General features: G+C 41.7%; 1 protein-coding gene across 2 annotated transcripts in view; it reads left to right on the top strand.

Moving 5' to 3' along the window:
* The window catches only part of wdr36 (WD repeat domain 36), a 163939-nt gene extending 147570 nt beyond the window's left edge, over window positions 1–16369 (top strand). For both annotated transcript variants that reach the window (XM_085987389.1, XM_085987381.1), the window contains exons 22-23: window positions 2476–2663; window positions 15602–16369. In XM_085987389.1, coding sequence (XP_085843515.1) covers window positions 2476–2663; window positions 15602–15751 — 338 coding nt within the window. In that variant the 3' untranslated portion in view covers window positions 15752–16369. The remainder of the gene's footprint in view (window positions 1–2475; window positions 2664–15601) is intronic.
* The last annotated feature ends 962 nt before the right edge of the window (window positions 16370–17331 follow it).

The following is a 17331-nucleotide window of genomic DNA, read 5'->3' as shown; positions in this document are numbered from 1 at the left end:
AAGGCAGCATTTGACCGAGTGTGGCATCAAGGAGCCCTAGTAAAACTGAAGCCAATGGGAATCGGGGAGAAAACTCTCCACTGGTTGGAGTCACACCTAGCACAAAGGAAGATGGTTGTGGTTGAAGGTCAATCATCACAGCCCCAGGACATTGCAGCAGTTTCCTAGGTCAAACCATCTTCAGCTGCTTAATCAGTGACCTTCCCTCCAACACAAGATCAGAAATGGGGATGTTCGCTGATGACTGCACAGTGTTCAGTGCCATTCACAACTCCTCAGATAATGAAGTAGTCCATGCCCGCATGCAACAAGACCTGGACGACGTTCAGGCTCGGGCTGATAAGTGGCAGGTAACATTTGCACCACACACATGCCAGGCAATGACTATCTCCAACAAGCGAGAGTCTTAACCACTGCCCCTTGACACTCAACGGCATTACCATCGCCGAATCCCCCACCATCAACATCCTGGGAGTCACCGTTGACCAGAAACTTAACTGGACCAGCCACATAAATACTGTGGCAACAAGAGCAGGTCAGAGGCTAGGTATTCTGTGGCGAGTGCCTCACCTCCTGACTCCCCAAAGCCTTTCCACCATCTACAAGGCACAAGTAAGGAGTGTGATGGAATACTCTCCACTTGCCTGGATGAGTGCAGCTGCAACAACACTCGGGAAGCTCGACACCATCCAGGACAAAGCAGCCCGCTTGATTGGCACCCCATCCACCACCTTAAACATTCACTCCCTCCACCACCGGCGTACCGTGGCTGCAGTGTGTACCATCTACAAGATGCACTGCAGCAATTCACCAAGGCTTCTTTGGCAGCACCTCCCAAACCTGCAATCTCTTCCACCTGGAAGGACAAGGACAGCAGGCGCATGGGAACACCACCACCTCCAAGTTCCCCTCCAAGTCACACACCATCCTGACTTGGAAGTATATCGCCGTTCCTTCATTGTCGCTGGGTCAAAATCCTGGAACTCCCTCCCTAACAGCACTGTGGGAGTACCTTCACCACACGGACTGCAACGGTTCAACAAGGCGGCTCACCACCACCTTCTCAAGGGCAACTAGGGATGGGCAATAAATGCTGACCTTGCCAGAGACGCCCACATCCCATGAACGAATATTTAAAAAAAATACAAATTTGACAATGACACAAAGATAGGTGGAATTGTGGGCAGCATAGATGGAAACAAGTGAATGGGCAAAACTGGCAAATGGGTTTCAATGTAGGCAAATGTGAGGTCATCCACTTTGGAGCTAAAAGAACAGGGTACTTTCTAAATGGTGAAAGGCTAAAAACAGTGGAGGTCCAAAGAGACTTGGGGGTCCAGGTACATAGATCATTAAAATGTCATGAACAGGTACAGAAAATAATCAAAAAGGCTAATGGGATGCTGACCTTTATATCTAGAGGACTAGAATACAAGTGGGTAGAAGTTATGCTGCAGCTATACAAAACCCTGGTTAGACCACACCTGGAGTACTGTGAGCAGTTCTGGGCACCAGACCTTCGGAAGGATATATTGACCTTGGAGGGAGTGCAGTGTAGGTTTAGCAGAATAATACCCGGACTCCAAGGGTTAAATTACGAGGAGAGATTACACAAGTTAGGGTTGTATTCCCTAGAATTTAGAAGGTTTAAGGGGTGATCTGATCAAAGTTTTCTGGATATTGTGGGGAACAGAGAGGGTAGATAGAGAGAAACTATTTCTGCTGGTTAAGAATTCTTGGACTCTGGATCATGGTCTAAAAATTAGTGCCAAATCTTTCAGGAGTGAAATTAGGAAACACTTCTTCACACAAAGGGTGCTAGATGTTTGAAACACTTCCACAAACGGCAATTGATGCTAGATCAATTGTTAATTTTAAATCGGTGATTGATAGCTTTTTGTTAACCAAAGGTATTAAGGGATATGGGCCAAAGGCGGGTATATGGAGTTAGGTTGCAGATCAGCTATGATCTTATTGAATGGCAGAGCAGGCTCGAGGGGCTGAATGGTCTACTCCTGTTCCTAAGAGCAATTGGGGATGGGCACTAAATGCTGGCCTTGCCAGTGATGTCCATATCCCAAGAATGAATTTTTAAAAAGTTATTACTACTTGACCTTTGTTCTCGATACTATTATGTGGTAGAATATTCATATATTTTTCTGTAACAACTCCTATCTTTGCTGGAGGATTCTGCTAGTTTTACTAACATTCTAGTTCATAAATTATGACAAAATAACAGCAGAGCTACATGGGACGAATAGCCTCCTACATCTGTATTTCTCGGTGTTGTGATTCTCTGCGTTTAGCTGGTTCTGCATTAGAAATGCAGTTGCAGGTGATATTTTTGCAGCATCATCTGTGTTTTGGAATTCAAAAATGACAATTTATCTCGGCTTTTATGAATAATTGTAACCAAATGCATTTTCAAACTAATCTTTCAAAGGAAATGAGCATTTTTTTTCCAATTACCTGCAGATGACCATGCAGTTAAACTTCTGAAAGGAATGGGACCATCGAAGATTGACGTTGAGCTGAGGAGCTTGGCCCCAGAAGGAGGCGGTTCTTTGGATGTGATGCAGAGCTTTCTGCAAATGATCAGCTACTTGCTTGGTATCAAGTGTGATTTTGAGTTGGCTCAGGCCTACCTGGCATTGTTCCTAAAGGTAATTAGAGTTGTCCAAGAAAAGTTTGGAAGCAGAAAAGTTCTTTCATTTTGCATCTTCCACACACTATAGGCGTATAACCCAGCATTTCTTGGAAAGCCACACGCTGAGCAGGCACATGAAAGGATCATTATGATGTTGCAGCGGGTAGTTTTCAGCTTCTATTTTATATAAAGCCCCAGGATCTGAGCCTGTTCATTTTTCTCCAGGAAAAAATCTTTGCTGGTCACATTGGGCCTCTTATTGCCAAAATCTAGGCTGACTTTTAAAAAGAATAGGTTCAATTACACAAGTGGCATATTGGTGTGTGTGTAGGATGCAATACATTTGAGTAATGAAGATGACCTATCCCAATAGGTAATCTTCCTTTTACTCTACAAGTGTTCAAAGATTCTCCATCATCATTTGTACCGGTTGTAAATATTTAAATTTTTATAATTCATACTGTGGGATATTTAATTTACTAGTTGGATATTAACTTGAAGTCATTTGAATAACATTGGAACTTGATGCAATCGATATTACCATTGCCGATGGGGCTAACTGGACTGGCAGTAACACACAGGTGACTGTTGTATAGAGGTGAAGTATCTGAAATACAATCATATTTTAATGAAAAAGCAATCATGTAAAAAAAAAAAGTTATTGAATCCAGTTATATAATCCAGTTAATATTTACAGTAGTATTAATAGTAACTTTATTTAGTTTAATTTTAGCATTAAACATTATTGTTACAGTAATACTTTAAAGGTCATCATAACTTGAATATTTTCAAAAGAATCTTATTGACCCGCCTGTGACCGAGCCATTGTACCTGTATTTGCGTGAATGAAATGAGATGAAAGTATCATAACTGTTGTTAGCATTTCACTTGCACCCTTCTCCATTGTCACTTCTTTCAGTGATTTAATCATATGATCGCAGCTTGCATAGGAAACGGGCATTGCTTTCAAACACTGACCTATAGAATCATAGAAATTTACGGCACAGAAGGAGGCCATTTGTCCCATTCTTTCTCTGATTTGTTGTCAGCATACTACATTGATGGTTATCCACAAGGCATTTTCCCAAACCATGGATTACTTTCAAAGCCCAAGGACTAATATGCTGATTAACAGCACCCTGGTGGCTTCATGTGCCAATTCCAACAGTTTGTCTGCCATCCTTCACGGCCCTGTCATCAACTGGGAATCCAGACCACTGAAGTATTTGATGATCTCTGATTTGATTTGATTTGATTTGATTTGATTTGATCCAAGTGCTTTTATTCATTGAATGCAGCAAGCTTTTCAGCACATATGGGAAAACTACCACTTGTATCGATCTTGGACAGTAGTGACCACGAACAGGAATCTTCTGTAGGCACCGTCACACATTTTATGATGTCTTTTTCTTGTGGCTAGGGTTTTGAAGTTGTATTCGGTGAAGATGTTGACTGTGATATTCCAATGTTTTAAGTATCTCCGTTGCAAGGCAGCAACTAGAATTGTAAATGAGGGAACTTTGTATTTCTTTCTAACCACTTTTCTATCAAGCTTCTTCAACCATAAATGTATTCAGTCATTTGCTTGTGAAGTATGTCACTGGAATGTGTCGGTGCCTTCCATCTCCATACCCATCTATCCTGAAACTGCTTGTTCTAATACCTTTTGCCTTGCTAAGCACTGAGACCACCTTGGCCAAAGTCACGTGACCTATGACGGTGCATTTGTCCTCCCTGACCCCTCTAGCATTCAATGTGCATGACTACGCCATACTCCATCACCTCTCCTCTATCGTCTGGCTTCATGGGACTGCCCTCACATGGTTCCATTCCTACCTCTTGAAAAGCATCCAGCGCATCTGCAGCAATAACTTCTCTTCCTGTCATCATACCATCACTTATGTAGTTTCCAAGGATTTATCCTTGACTTCCTTCTCTTTATCTACATGCTGACACTCCAAGTTTAGCAATTCGTTGCCAGATCTGACTGGACCATGCTCTCCTCTTCCAAAACTGCTCACTACGCCAGGATCATCCTGGAATGCAGATACCCCCGTTTTATTTTCTTCACTACCAACAGTCTCCTTATACCTCATTCCTCTTCCCCCTGCCCCCATCCTCACCTCCAAAAATGCGAGGAGTTCATGGACTTTTGTCAGTAAGATAGAGGCTATTCGTTCAGCTGCCTCTGCCGCATCCCTCCCTTCTCTCTTGCCCACCAAGCCGAGTTTCCCCCAGAACACGAATCTTTCTGTAGTTTCTCTCCAATCTCCTGATATGCCCTCTCCGAGCTCACCTTGTCCATGGGACTAACCACCTGCTCTCTTGACTACTCCCACTAAACATTTGACCACCCAATGTCCCTTCCTAGCCCCCATGCTGGCTGATATTGTAATGATTCTCTCTCCTCGGGTACTATGCCCCTCCCTTGCAAATCTGCCATCATTACCCCTTCTTGAAAAAAAACCATCCTTGACCCCCTCTATCCTTGTAACCTACCAGCCCATTGCCGGTGCCCTTTCCTCTCAAGTCCTTGAACGTGTTGTCGCTTCTCAGATCCGTGCCCATCTTTCCCACAATTTCATGTTTGAACCTCTCCAATCAGGTTTCCGTCCCTGCCACTGCACTGAAACAGCCCTATTCATAGTCAAATATGACATACTCTATAACTGTGACCATGGTGCACTATTCCTCCTCATCCTTCTCAACCTGTCTGCAGTCTTTGACATTGTTGACCACATCATCCTCCTCCAACCTGTCCTCTGTTGTCCAGGTAAGTGGAACTGCTAACGCCTGGCTCCAATATTATCCAGTCGTAGCCAGAGCATCTGCAATGGCTTCTCTTCTTGCCAATGCATCGTTACCTCTAGAGTCCCCTATTTCTCATTTACATGCTGCCCCTCGGCGACATCATCCGAAGACATGACGTCGGGCTCCATATGTACGCTGACGACTCCTAGCTCTACCTCACCACCAATGTTCCCGTTAAGCTGCGCTACCATGCAGCTGTCTGAAGTTTCTGTGTAGTCCGTTTGCCAGCATAGGAATAACCCCACATGCGTGGTTATTTGAATGGGCTGCGCACCCAAAAAAAAATTAAAGCGAACACTGTTCACCACCACCTTTCTCGATCCTTTCACTGCCTCTGTGTTGTCACACTGCTTGTCCAACATCCAGTTCTGGATTAGCTGCAATTTCCTCTAATTAAACATTGGGGACACCGAAGCCATCGTCTTCCTGCCCCCACCATAAAACTCTGTTCCCTTACCAATGATGCCATTCCCCTCCCTGGCCACTATCTCCAGCTGAGCCAGACTGTTCGCAACCTCAACATCCCATTTGACCCTGAGTTGAGCTTCCAACCCCATATTCTCTCCATCATAAAAACCACCTACATAACATCACCCATCTCTGCCCCTGCATCAGCTTATCTGCTTCTGAAACCCTCATCAGTGCTTTTGTTACCTCCAGAATCGACTATTCCAATGCTCCTGGCTGGCAACCCATCTTCCGGTCTCCTTAAACATGAACTCATCCAAAACTCTGCTGCCGGTATTCTAACCCACACTTAAGTCCTGTTTGTCCATCACCCCTGTGCTTGCTGACCTACCTTGGCTCCTGGTCCACCAACACCCTGATTTTAAAATTCTTATCTTGGTGTTCAAATCCATCCATTGCCTCTCAGCTGCCTATATGTATAACCTACTCCAGCCCTCCAAGAACTCTATGTTCCTCCAACTCTGGCCTCTTGTGCATCCCCACTCCCTTTGCCCCACCATTGGCAGCTGTGCTTTCAGCCGTCTAGGTCCTAAGCTCAGGAGTTTTCTCCCTAAACCTCTTTGCTTCTCCACCTCTCCTCTTTTAAGACGCTCCTTAAAACCTACCTCTGTAACCAAAGGTTTAGTCACCCATCCTAATATCTCCTCCTTTGCCTCTGTCAATTTTCGCCATATTACGCTACGTTAAAGGCGCTATTTAAATGCACGTTATTAAATGCATCAATACTATCTGCTTCAACCATTCCAAGTGCCAGCGAGTTCCACAATCTCCATGTAAAGAAATTCTTCCTAAATTCTTTATTTGGTCTATTAGTGACTATCTTATATTGAAGCCCCTTTGTTTTAGACTCACAAGTGAAAACAGTTTCTCCACATCCACCCTATCGAACCCCTTCATAATTTTAAAGACCTTCATCAGGTCTCCTCTTTGTCTTCTCTTTTCCAGAGAACAGAGCCCCCACCCTATTCAATGATTCCCAATAGTTGCATCTTTTCAATTCTGGTAAATATATTCTGCACTTTCTCCGGTGCTTCAATATCCTTTTTGTCATATGGAGACCAGAACTGCACACAGTACTCCAAGGTTCCATATTCATTTAAGATTACCTCCCTAATTTTGTATTCTGTCCCTCTCGAAATGAACCCCAGTTTGCGCTCTTTATATGGCCTTGTCAACTTGTGTAGTTACTTGTAACAATTTATGTATTCATATTCCCAGATTTCTTTGCTGCTCTACCCCATTTAGTTTCTTCTCTTCCAAGGAATAAGTACCCTCCTTATTCCTCCTACCAGTATGAACCACCTCACACTTTGCTGTATTGAATTTTATTTGCCATTTATCTGCCCACTCTGCAAGGCTGTTTGTCTTCCTGTATTTTGGTTTTGTCCTCTGCATTATTAGCTATACCTCCTAATTTGGTATCATTTGCAAATTTTGATACCATACCTCCCAATTTCTGAGTCCAAATCATTTATGTATATGGTGAACAATAATGGTCCCAGCACGGATCCCTGCAGGCTACCACTTCCCATTTTCTGCCAGTCTAAGAAGCTTCCCTTATGGCCACTTGCTCAGACTGAACCAACCTGTGCAAAACCTGTTAGTTGAGACAAGAACAGACAGGATTACCATTGCATAAAGGTAGCCATAAGATCAAGTTCCACGATATTTTGTTAATCTTTGTCGGAAGATCTTCGGTAGCAAAGGAAAACTGTTTCAGTATGCTGATGCGTAGGTTAGTCAAGGCATTAAAGTGGCTTTCGCCTTCCCTGACCAAGGATGATGGTGTACAATATGTTGTAGCTGTACCCAGAACCTGTGTGAGATTCCAAAATATTGAGTGATAGATCTTAACTTTACATTTTGAGGGGTAATTTTTTTTTGTCTTGGTAGGGAGCTTTGCCCACCAGATATATCAACAAATCATGTGCAGCATATGTCTGAATTTCTATGGTGCACTCCTGATGCACAAAGCTCAGAGCAAAAGGACAAAAAATTACCCCAGTTAACTCTCATTGTGAAATAGCTGAAGTCATTGATATGTCATCAACCATATGTCCCAGCCTAGAAAACCAGCAGAAGCTAACCAACATCTTCAATAAAGCTGACACCCCCACCCCCCAAAAAAAACTTGCAATATAGCCTTTATGACCATGACTACTGGTTTACATTGATTTGCTTAAATTAGATTGTTTTTATGAAATTGATATTAAATCTGGGACGTTAGAGCAATATTGTGGAACTTCATTCTGCAATTGTTTTGTGAAAACCAATATCTAGTGGCCTTGAAATGATGCATGAAAATAAGTTGTTGTACTAAAAATACAATGAAACACGAGTTGGCATAAATTAATCTCCATCACTTGTATTGCAGAGGAAAACTAAAGTACATAAGTGCAGTGGTAGGTTAGAAATTTCTGAAAGAGGTGTGAGATTTCTAGAGAGATCTCGGGACCCATTTTCCTGACACCCAAGGGAATGTTTTATTTTTGACAGTGCATTTTGCAGCATTTCGAAGCCTGCTGTTATGACCTTTTGAACGCAAATATATCCTGGGTTCCAAATATTTTAAATAATAATTATTGCAAGTGACTCTAGTCTTGTACTTTTAGAAGGTGTTGATTTGTATGTATGAAGAATCCTAAAAAGATCTGTAGCAGTATCCATGTTACTGCCTGTACAATACCCATATATTCAAATATTGTAAATACTTAAAGATTAGCTCTTATTAGCATAATTCATAACTTCCTCCAATTATAAGAATTAATATGCTCTGTTATTTAAAAGATTTATCAATCCTTTGAGTTTATAAAAATGAGGAAAGGTTAATACTGTGCATCAGTTTGGCTCAGTTGATAGCACTCACGTCAGAAAGTTGTGGGTTCAAACCAATGTTCCCTGTAATTTTGGGGGGGGGTGCGCAGCCCATTCAAAATACCGTGCATGCACTGTTTTTCTATTTAAAAGCTGGCCACGCAGGACCCCTGGAGCGCTGTGCAGCTTAAAGGAAACAAAGGTTTAAGCTGCGCTACAGAATTATCGCATTATCTAGGCTGCTACTTCAGTGCAGTACGGAGGGAATGCTGCTATATTGTTTAAAATGCTAACTTTCCAAATGGAATCAATTGAGAATCGGAACTACAAAACAGAACTTTAGACTTCTGGACTGCTTATCCTTACCCTTGCACCTTATGCTGTGGGGTAGATGAAGATGGCTGCTGTCCTTGCGAGCTCCGTGCATACCAGGCAGCTAAGTGTTCTTGCTGCTTGGTGCTCTCGGCTCGTCAAGAAAAAAGCATTTCACTGACTAGATTACACCTCTTGTATTTAGTTATGTGATAAATAAAATTGAAATTGAATTGGCAGAGATTATTATAATTGGTTAACGGCACCATGTTTGGAAGGGAGGGAGAAGATTCAAGTCCATTTTGAGTGCAAGTGGGGAGATGTTTTAAATGTACAATAATAAGTTTTAATGTAAATTGCTACACCCTGTTATGTGATAGAAACGATAAAGCACTTTTATTATACCCTGACTGAAAGCTGACACTGACCTAGTGAATAATGCAAAATGTTGGGGATTGTTCCAGTGCTAACAGATGGCTCCACTACAACACGTTGGGATATCTGGCCATAGTTAGTAGAAATGTGGAGAAATATGAAATGAAGAGGAAAATCCTCAACATAGAATAGGTGTAGCTACACGAGCTCTCTCTAAGCGATTAGTGTTGCATTGATCGGGGAAGTATTTAAGATAATCATGGATATGTTGAAGGTGAATGTGGCTCAGCTGACAGTTTTTCAGAGACTGAAAGCAACCTGCACAAGATACTGAATTGCAAAGATGTCCACAACTGATACTCCATCCACAATTCACTGTGATTATTTGCATGGGATCTTCTGCGTCCTTCTGTGCATGCGCACCATATGGGGGTGGAGCCTAAACGCCATCCCGCCCCCACCGGAACCCTGCATGTGCATCCAATGTTGCGGCAACACATGCGTGGCCTCAACCACACTTTCCTCTGCTCCCTGTGAAGGTGGTCAGGGGATTGGAGTGGGGGTCAGAGGAAAGGGGATCAGGGTGGGGGGGCAAAAGATCAAGAGCATGGGGGGGTGGGGGGAGAGATCAGATTAGGAACTTCGGGGGGGGGCGCGGAGGTCAGGAACTAGGAGAAGTGGGGGTTAAAGTACGGAGCGAACAGTGAGAATGGGGGAAGAATGTGATCCAGGTCTAACGGTGGGGGGGGTGAGATCGAGCACATGATCCAGATGGGAAGATGGATCACTTTCTCCACCTTCTGTTAGACGTGGCTCACATTCTTCCAAACGGATGAATTAGTGAATCCTTTCTCGCACACCGAGTTGGTGAATGGTCTCTTCCCCAGTGTGAATTCGCTGGTGTGTCAGAAGGTTGAATATACACGTGCACCCCACACGTGCGCTCCAACCCTTCATTCTGAATTGAAGTATTTTTATCACTTCCAGAGGGAAAAAATGGAACTCCAAATAAGTAACTAACCCACTAATTAGAGTATAAAGTCTTTTATTTTACCAGCCAAGGACAACTATAATTACAATTGCAGAACACCAGATAACAGGATCTTCACAAAGCTAACTACACTTCCACTTTCTGTAGGCTGCGTGACAAGACGGGATTAAATTACACAGTGCAGACTGCTCTACAGCGGGCAGGATCAAATTACGCATTCCAGACAAACTGTTGGCTGTGCCTTGTCCTCCAAGTGGACCAATTAGAAATCTGGTCCAACCCACTGGTGTTGCAAATAAACACTGCCTCCACAATTACAGAAGTGTCTGATGGATTCCAGAGTGAATTTGCACATTGATGCCCTAAAAGCATTAAAACATGTTAATGTGGAAATGATGTTCATGCTCGACTTTATATTTTTATACTGTGTCTGTATAATATATCTTATCCCAGTGGAAATGCAAGCTTTAAGTATATTACAGCCACAAAAAAAAACACGAAAACACAGCTGTGTGCCTCACGCACTGGATACTTCACATTAATTATTATTTAGCATGGAAGCCCCAAATGCAGGTATAAACGCACAGAAGAGCAGTGCACGTACATAAGAGCTTTTCCAAGGCACGTTGGAAGTTTAAGTCCAGTGCTAATTTTTGTCAGGAAATGCTAATTGCCACAAAATGTGGACAGCTATGGTATGTTTTCAATAATGGTTCAATATTTTGTTCTGAATACTGACCTCCAGAATTAATAAAGTAGTTACCTGTACCATAATTTCTGTTAGACCAGTTATTACTTAAAGCAGAAAAATACATACAATAAAAAACATTTTAATAGTCTACAATATGTAACGGTTTGTGAATTTCTGCAGTTACTGCTTGAACTTTTCTAAACCGGATGGATAGTGTGTACATGGATAGTGTGTACAGGCTTGAAGAATTGTCGATAATGTGTGTGTGTGTGTATATATATATATATATATATATACACATATGAAAACAAGACCTTTTGTAATTTAGATTCCAGGAAATTGAGCATGAATTAATAAGGTTACTGAAGCAGAAATTCTTCTTCATTCCTTGAACATGTGGTTTTCAATACTAGATTAACATTGTTCCCATGCTCCAGCACATGTATAAAATGACAATGTCGATAATGTAGCAGTATCTGCCTTTCAGATCACTTCATACTTTTGTATGGAAGTCTTGTTACCAGGTTATTTACTCATGTTCAATACTGTATTTATAGTACCCATATATGTGTACTATATGCACGGTGGCATAGTGGTTAGCACTGTTGCCTCACCGCGCCAGGGACCCGGGTTCAAATCCGGCCTCGGGTGACTGTCTGTGTGGAGTTTGCACATTCTCCCCGTGTTTGCGTGGGTTTCCTCCGGGTGCTCCGGTTTCCTCCCACAGTCCAAAGATGTGCGGGTTAGGTTGATTGGCCATGATAAAAAAAATTGGCCCTTAGTGTTAGGGGGGATTAAATACGTGGGGTTACGGGGATAGGGCTTGGGTGGGATGGCTGTCGGTGTAGGGACTGGGTGCTAAGGGTTTGGATGATCAGCCATGATCTCATTGAATGGCGGAGCAGGCTCGAAGGGCCGAATGGCCTACTCCTGCTCCTAGTTTCTAGTGTTTCTGATTGTTTCTATAAGTGATCCAATCAGCCAAACCTACATAGTCAGTCCTCTCATGAAGTGTGTAGTGTAGAACAGTTGTGTTGCAGTCATAAAGTATTGATTCTGTTAATTTTGCAAATTAGAAAGTCAGTCATATGGTAGTTGAGCATATCCCCAGCATCGAAGCTCTGACCACGCTCAATCAGCTCCGATGGACGGGTCACATTGTCCGCATGCCCGACACGAGACTCCCAAAACAAGCGCTCTACTCGGAGCTCCGGCACGGCAAGAGAGCCCCAGGTGGGCAGAGGAAACGCTTCAAGGACACCCTCCAAGCCTCCTTGAAAAAGTGTAACATCCCCACCAACACCTGGGAATCCCTGGCCCAAGACCGCACAAAGTGGAGGAGAAGCATCCGGGAAGGCGCCGAACACCTCGAGTCTCTTCGCCGGGAGCAAGCGGAAGCCAAGCGCAGGCAGCGCAAGGAGCGCATGTCAACCCAAGCACCCCACCCACCCGCCGCTTCAACCACCGTCTGCCCCACCTGTGACAGAGACTGTAGGTCCCGCATTGGACTCATCAGTCACATGCAAGCTCATTTTTAATGTGGAAGCAAGTCATCCTCGGTTCCAAGGGACTGCCTAAGAAGAAGAGATATTATCACTTCTTCCAGAGTAAAATGATGTTTTGTGTTTTACATCAAAATGTTCAGAATCTGTTCTTGTATGCTATGAATAAATATATTGCGTCTGGTTCCCAGTTGTCAGGTATAGTTAAATTACTGTAAGCACCTGGAATCATAACAAAACTTTGAAAGTCTTTGGAAACTACTATTGCTTTATTTGAATAATAAATCTTTTCATTTTACAAAAAGTGAACAGTAACTGTTACCTTTTGGGAAGTAACAGTTTATTTTTATCTATTATTTCAGTTTTAATTGAGGTGGCATTGAATCTTGGAACGTGAAAGGTTTTATTAAGTACAACTAAGAAAGCTTCTAGTTGATTATATTGTGATAAGTGTACATATTTTCAACTTTAAAGATCTGTTTTTTTTTAAAAAGCGTGCATTTACATAGTGCCTTTCATGACCGCAGGACATCCCAACACTTTTTGCAGCAAATAAAATACTTTTGAAGTGTAGTCATTGTTGTAATGTAGGGAAATAATTTAATATGTATTAGGAACAGGAGTAGGCCATTTAGCTCCTCGAGCCTGTTCTGCCATTCAATGAGATCATGGCTAATCTGTGACCTAACTCCATATAGTCACCGTTGCCCCATATCACTTAATACCTTTGGTTATCCATGCCTTTGTACTTCTAGACTTGACTATTCCAACACACTCCTGGCTGGCCGCCCATGTTCTAGACTTGACTATTCCAACACACTCCTGGCTGGCCGCCCATGTTCTAACCTATGTAAACTTGAGGTCACCCAAAACTCAGCTGCCCGTGTCCTAACTCTCACCAAATCCTGTTCACCCATCACCCCTGTGCTTGCTGACCTACGTTGGCTCCCAGTTAAGCAACATCTCGATTTTAAAATTCTCATCCTAATTTTCAAATCCCTCAATGGCCGCGCCCCTCCCTATCTCTGTAATCTCCGTCAGCCCCACATCCCCCGGGCTCTTCTAATTCTGGCCTCTTGAGCATATTGATTGTTCAACCATTTGTGGCCATGCTTTCAGTTGCTTCGGCCCTAAGCTCTGGAATTCCCTCTCTATACCTCTCCGCCTCTACCTCTCTTTCCTCCTTTTAAGGTGCTCCTTAAAACCTACCTTTTTGATCAAACTTTTGGTTATCTGCCCTAATTTCTCCATATGTGGCTGTCAAATTTTGTTTTATAACACTCCTGTGAAGCATCTTGGGACATTTTACTACGTTAAATGCCCTATATAAATACAAGTTGTAACAAAAATCTATCAATCTCAGATTTAAAATTAACAATTGACACAGCAACAACTGCTGTTTGCAGAAGAGTTCCAAACTTCTACCACCCTTTGCGTGTAGAAGTGTTTCCTAACTTCCCTCCTGAAAGGCCTGGCTCTAACATATAGACTATGTCCCCTAGTCCTAGACTCCCCAACCAGCGGAAATAGTTTCTCTCTATCTACCCCATCAATTCTTCTTAATATCTTGAAAACTTCGATCAAATCACCCCTTAACCTTCTACATTCCAGGGAATACAACCCTAGTTTGTATAATCTCTCCTTGTAATTTAACCCTTGAAGTCCAGGTATCATTGTGGTAAATCTACACTGCACTGTCTCTAAGGTCAGTATATCCTTCCTACGGTGTGGTCCCCAGAACTGAACACAGTACTCCAGATGTGATCTAACCAGGGCTTTGTGTAGCTGTAGCATAACCTCTACCCCCTTTATTCTAGTCTTCAAAGTATAAAGGGCAGCATTCCATTAGTCTCTCTGATTATTTTCTGTACCTGTCCATGACATTTTAACGATCTATGTACATGGATCCCTAAATCTCTTTGGGCCTCCACTGTTTCTAGCTTTTCACCATTTAGAAAGTACTCTGATCTATTCTTTTTAGGTCCAAAGTGGATGACCTCGCACTTGCCTATATTTAAATCCATTTGCCACAGTTTTGCCCATTCACTTAATCTATTAATATCTCTTTGTAATTTTATGCCTCTATCTACACAGCTTACAATGCCGCCTATCTTTGTGTCATCGGCAAACTTGGCTGTGTGACTCTATCCCATCGTCTAAGTCGTTAATAAATACAGTGAGTAGTTGAGGCCCTAACACAGATCCCTGTGGGACACCACTAGTCACTACCTGCCCATTATCCCTACTTGCTGACTCCTGCCACTGATCTAATTTCCTAACCAGGTCAATAATTTGCCTTCAATTCCATGAGCTTCAACTTAAACTCCTGCATAAGAGACTATTAGTTAATCGAATGCCTTCTGGAAGTCCATATAAATAACATCCATAGACATTCCCCTGTCCACTACTTTAGTCACCTCTTCAAAAATTCAATCAGGTTTGACCTTCCCTTTACAAATCCATGCTGGCTCTCTCTGATCAGTGGAAAATTTTCAAGGTATTCAGTTACTCTATCCTTAATTATAGACTAGTAATTTACAGACAAAAAATGTTAGGCTAGCTGGTCTATAATTCCCTGGTTTCTCCCCTCACCTTTCTTAAATAGCGAAGTGACGTGCAATTTTCCAATCTAAAGGAACAGTTCCTGAATTGAGAGAACTTTGGAAGATCATAGTTAGGGTATCTGCAAACCTACTTCCTTTAAAACCTTGGGATGGAAACCATTTTGCCCTATTATTTTAATATTTAAGTAAGTGGCAATGTTGGTGGTTTTAAAAGAAATCAAATGTAAGACATTCTTGTGAGGCTCTCTTATCGGACTTGCCTGCTTCCTGTGTATGTTACAGCAGCTTTGTTGATTTGTTTCATTGCTATAGTGGTATTTCACTAAAGTATTATGTTGTGGTCTACTACTTACTGTCTTTTAACAATTATGTGATAGTTTTTTCTCAGTTAACATGGTCTCTTCCTCTTCTCTCCTCCCCGGGCAGCTCCATCTCAAGGTTATTGCTGTTGAGCCAGTGCTACTGGAAGAAATGTCTAAAGTATCAGTGTTGCTGGAAGAAACATGGACGCACATACAAGCACTTTTCAACCAGAGCTTGTGCCTGCTGGGATACATGAAAAGTACTCTATTGTAGGCTAAAACCTAGTACTGTTCAGTGATTCAGTGCACATTCTAAATAGACAGAGTAACTTAATCCACCCACACAAGTCATTGTGCCACTTTTTTTCCACTGCATTAGAGTGTGCATTGTCATAGATGGAATTGCATTTTAGAGTTAATTTCTATATTTTCAAGATTTTAAGTTTTCTGTTGAGCTTAATTTCTTAAAAGGGATGTTATACAGATGGCGCATTTGAATATGCCTATAATAGGCTGCACATAGATGAGAAAATGGCCCAACGCTTATCAAAATGCATATTTTTGTGGATCATGATCTATTATTCATGCTGGTTCTCCAATTTGTCCCTGTTTACATTGCTGTGTAAATAGAAATAGTTTTATTTTGCAATTGTACCAGCTGTATGATACTAACTATTTTGTAGAATATATAATTAGATATCTTCCTGTACTTCAGTATTTTGTAGCTCATCGTAATTAATAGCATGCATCTGAAGTCTTTGAATTAAAAAGAATGTACATTTTATAGAATCAAATCATTTTATCAACTCACCATTTATTGTTTGTACCTGTTTGCACCTTTTATATGATCTAATATTAAACTTGAGATCATATTTGTCAGTATCATACATTACATCTGCTTAGCTGTAATCAATGGAGTTATTACTCATAATTCTTTAAGTTTAAGAGGTTAATTTGAAAATAACTATACTAACAAATCACTCATTCAAGATATAAAAAGGAACTGTCCCAGATAAATTGATAGATAAAAGTTCACAAACAATGGGAAACTTTCAAGCAGAAGATGGTTAGGGTATAAACTAGACATATGCCTACAAGTAAAGGGGATGTAGCAAAAGATGGAGTTCCTTGGATGAGTACAGAAATTAAAATGAGCAAATGAAGAAACATGTAAGAAACCTAGGACTAATGCAAAAGAAAATCAAGTAGAGTAATGAAAATATTATGGGGAAACAAAGATTGGAACAGCTGGGAGGGATATGAAAGACTGATTTGGATCATAGTAAAGGATTTCATAGAAACATTAAAAGTAAAAGAATAGTTGAAGCATACTGCAGATTAGAAATGAAAAAAGAAATCTTATGGCAGATATTAAATGAGTACTTCCCTTGGTTTGCACAAAAGTGATAGTGAAACTGTAGGGCTACAAGAGGAAACAGTGGAGTAACTAGGATAGCTACAGATAAGGAAGTAGTACCCTGTACTGAAAACATTAGTTAACTCAGAGGAAAGGGCCCTGATGGCATGCATCCTAGAATGCTGAGGGAGCACAAACAGCAAATACCAGAGACTTTGACCACAATCTTTGAATATGGAAATTGTGCTACAGCACTGGAGGACTGCTAGTGTAACACCTCTGTTCAAGGGGGAAATGAGATACTAATCAAATAACTTTAGACCAGTCAGCCTAACCTCATGATGGGTAAGCTTCTAGAAAGCATAATATAAGATAAAGTTAATGCTTAGCAAGACATGGGTTAATGAAGGGCAGGCAGTGGGGATTTGTAAAAGGCAAGTCATACCTGACAAATTTAAGAGTTCTTTGAGGAAGTAACAGTGCATTGTTAAAGAAAA

This window comes from Somniosus microcephalus, chromosome 1 (assembly GCF_052327205.1).
Source record: "Somniosus microcephalus isolate GS21.2 chromosome 1, FLI_Smic_1.0, whole genome shotgun sequence".
NCBI lineage: Eukaryota > Metazoa > Chordata > Chondrichthyes > Squaliformes > Somniosidae > Somniosus > Somniosus microcephalus.
This window is presented reverse-complemented; position numbering and strand designations above follow the sequence as displayed.